The sequence below is a fragment of the Acanthisitta chloris genome, unplaced genomic scaffold (genome assembly GCF_000695815.1).
Source record: "Acanthisitta chloris isolate BGI_N310 unplaced genomic scaffold, ASM69581v1 scaffold15261, whole genome shotgun sequence".
NCBI lineage: Eukaryota > Metazoa > Chordata > Aves > Passeriformes > Acanthisittidae > Acanthisitta > Acanthisitta chloris.
Genome location: NW_008657752.1, coordinates 10974 through 14206, shown reverse-complemented (window position 1 = coordinate 14206; position 3233 = coordinate 10974). Strand labels below are relative to the sequence as shown.

Here is a 3233-nt window from a genome sequence, read left to right as displayed (position 1 = left end):
TTCAGTTTGAAGGATAAGAGGTGATACGGGGCAGCTGGTTTACTTTGAACCAATTCAGTATTCAAATGAGGCAATGCTGCATGTGTCAGATAAAACATGATTTATCTTGCATGTCTCCATCACTGTCAGATAAAATGCACTTTGAGAGCTTTTGGAAGAAATCTACATTTTGGACATGCTGAGACAAATTCATCAATGGGAAAAGTGTTTAATTGTAGTAAGCCAAATAGTATTCCTCTTCTAGTGTGATGCAAATTATCCTAGCCACCAGGTTTCTGTTTACTAATAGCATATATATAATTGTGAAATGTGATACTATATTTTAGTTGTAAATTTGAAATTATTTCTATATATATGGAAATGTTTTTTGCAATGTGTATCTGAATAGCAAAATGCCTGTAGGTAGCCAAATAAGTAGATAGATGTAGACCTACTTCTTATGTCTTTGTTAATAATACCAGCTTTGCCACAGAAGGAAATGTTGTCGGGCAAATAATGCTGTATGTTTCACAGAGTGCCCTTAAATGCATATAACGTTGCTTTCTGTGGCTTTCATTTTAGTACTGTTCCACTGATCAGGCTGCTGCAGGCACAGATGCAGAACATGTACAACAGTTCTATAATCTTCTGACTGCCTCCATTGACATAACTAGAGGCTGGGCAGAAAAAATCCCAGGATTTACTGACCTCCCAAAAGAAGATCAGACATTACTCATAGAATCAGCTTTTTTGGAGCTGTTTGTACTAAGACTCTCCATCAGGTAACTATTCATTTCACTTCCTCTTAAGCTGATGTGAAAAATCATCCATCTAAATATTTTAAAGGAACAAATATGGTGCTATCTTTGAACATGGTCAATTGTATGAAAAAGAGAAAAGCACAAAAAAAGTCTACATCCAGAGGATATGGTGTTTAATTTGTTTTACACTGCAGAAAAAAAAAAAAAACCAAGAAAGTGATTTAAAAAGCGAGCATAGGTCTCGCTAATGTGCTGCTTTTTATTTGATCTACACCATCTTCTTACATAGTAATCAAAATTGATCCTCAGGTACTGTTTGAGCATGTCTGCTTCATACTCATAAGCAAGCACTATAGAAAAGCACTTTCAGCATGAAAAGTTTTTTCTTTCCCTCCTTTTGCACATGCACATCTTTGTCATCTGTTTTTGAAAAGGGTGGTGAGGAAGAGTTAAAATCTTGTTCAGATTGTTTTGCTTCTTAATACCAAGTCATTTAATAGAGTGAGATGCTACTTGTCAGTCTAGCACTAGTTAGACAGTTTGCCAAAAACGCTTTCAGGGACTGGGTAAATTGCAGACTGGTGATTTAAATTATGCCCTTGTTACTTTAGGTTGAAAGTGACTTTCGCATGTGTTTTTTAATAGGGATATTGGCAATGGGGAGGGGAGGGAGAGGAGAGCTTGGCTGTAATTTCTCTATTATGCACAGGTTTTGTTATAAAAGAGTTTATGCTGTTACATGTATTGTGGTGCACTAGTGCATGCATCTTCCATTGTTTTTTCCTTATCAATTTTTACAGTCTGAAAAATGTGGATGATACTAAGTGAATGCTGCGAGTTGCAGAATCTCTCTTTTTATTAGTTTTGTATTTCAAAATGCACTCACTTAGTATTCCTTTGGTTCAAACATACAGTATTTAATGTAAAATGTCTTCTCTGTTTATGCCTTTGGGCAGGACCAAAATCTTAACTAATTAGACAGTCTACACCACATGCTACAGCTAACCTCAGGCTTATAACTCTACCAAGTAAGCTTGTTTGTTGTACTTTGGCCCCAAGGGAGAAGCATATTGTCAAACGTGAATGCCCACATATGTCTCAGGATAATATGCCTTGGATTTTAAATGACAGACGCTTCAATACTGGTTATGCATTTTGCTCTAAAGTAGAAGATGCACTTATAATTTTTTCAATTGTTTTTATTTGAGGTCTGATACTGCTGAGGATAAGTTTGTATTCTGCAATGGACTTGTGCTTCATAGACTTCAGTGCCTTCGTGGATTTGGGGAGTGGCTCGACTCTATTAAAGACTTTTCCTTAAACTTAAAGAGCCTTAACCTTGATATCCCAGCCTTAGCAAGTCTATCAGCTCTAACTATGATTACAGGTAAGTGCTCTTTTATTAATAGAAAGCTTCAGACTCTAATGCTTTGCTTTAATGTAGAGTCAAGCAATTTTGGTTAATTTAGCCATATTCAGGGTAAAGTGAGTATGATTTTTAAGCATTGGAATGGCCACACTGAAATTGTGGATTAACATTAGGCTATCAGATACTCTTATTAAAATGTCATCTAACTATTTCTTTGCACTTTCATTGTTTTCTTGGAATAGCATCTAAAAAGCAAACTGCTTCCAAGCAAATTGTGTAGCTCCTTCAAAAATGTTCAAAATACTGGCTGAATTCCCAGAAAAACCTAATGAAATGACCAGAGCTAGGTCTTCTGTGTAGGAATACTAATACCAAGGCAGTTTGAGAGGTAGAAGCTGTACAGCTAGTATTATTGCTCATCTCTCAGCAAGATAGCTAGACCAGAAAGAGTGCTTCATCAGGGCAGGCAGGCTGCTTTTGGTAGCCATGCTGTCCTAGGTACATACTGCTTTTCTGAGAGAGAAAAGTCAGATAATAGTGAGAAAAAAGTCATAGTGTCATAGTCTGCAGCTGTACAAAAACTTTTGGGTGTGCATGTGACCTTATCACCCCTTCTGCCTGCTGGGGCAAACTGCAGGAAACCAGTGTCAGAATCTGCCAAATCTGTCCAGTAAGTACAAAACAGGGGGACCTTTAAAAGTGTAATTTTCTCAGTCCTGGAACAAAAAAGCCTCTTGAAGAACATACTGCATACCTTGGGCTTCTTGCAATTGAAGAGGCATGGCTGATGGCAACAGAGGAGTTGGGAGTAATGGTGTCTGACAACTACATGGCAGAAGTTGAAGCAGCAGCTGTCTCTACACAGAGCCTCACGCTCATTTCAGAAAAGCTGGTAGTATAATGGTGCACCTGTGTCAACAGTGTGAGGCAGGGCTTCAGTGTGCCCTGAGCTGGGTCTTCCCAGGGATGCTCCAGGTTTCACTGGGATAGATACTGATTTCCTTCTGCATTTCAGGCATCCACCAGTTTGCAGGCAGTGGCCTCAAAAATACCAGCTGCAGTCTTCATTCTGCCTGGGATGAGATGATGTTAGGGAAACACAGAGATAAAATGCTCAATGATAA

General features: G+C 38.3%; 1 protein-coding gene across 1 annotated transcript in view; it reads left to right on the top strand.

The window, feature by feature from the left end:
• LOC103811851 (nuclear receptor subfamily 4 group A member 3-like) overlaps window positions 1-3233 on the top strand; it is a 22550-nt gene that overhangs the window by 9088 nt on the left and 10229 nt on the right. The window contains 2 exon segments of the mRNA XM_009084848.1: window positions 562-761; window positions 1949-2127. Of these exon segments, the coding sequence (XP_009083096.1) occupies window positions 562-761; window positions 1949-2127 (379 nt within the window).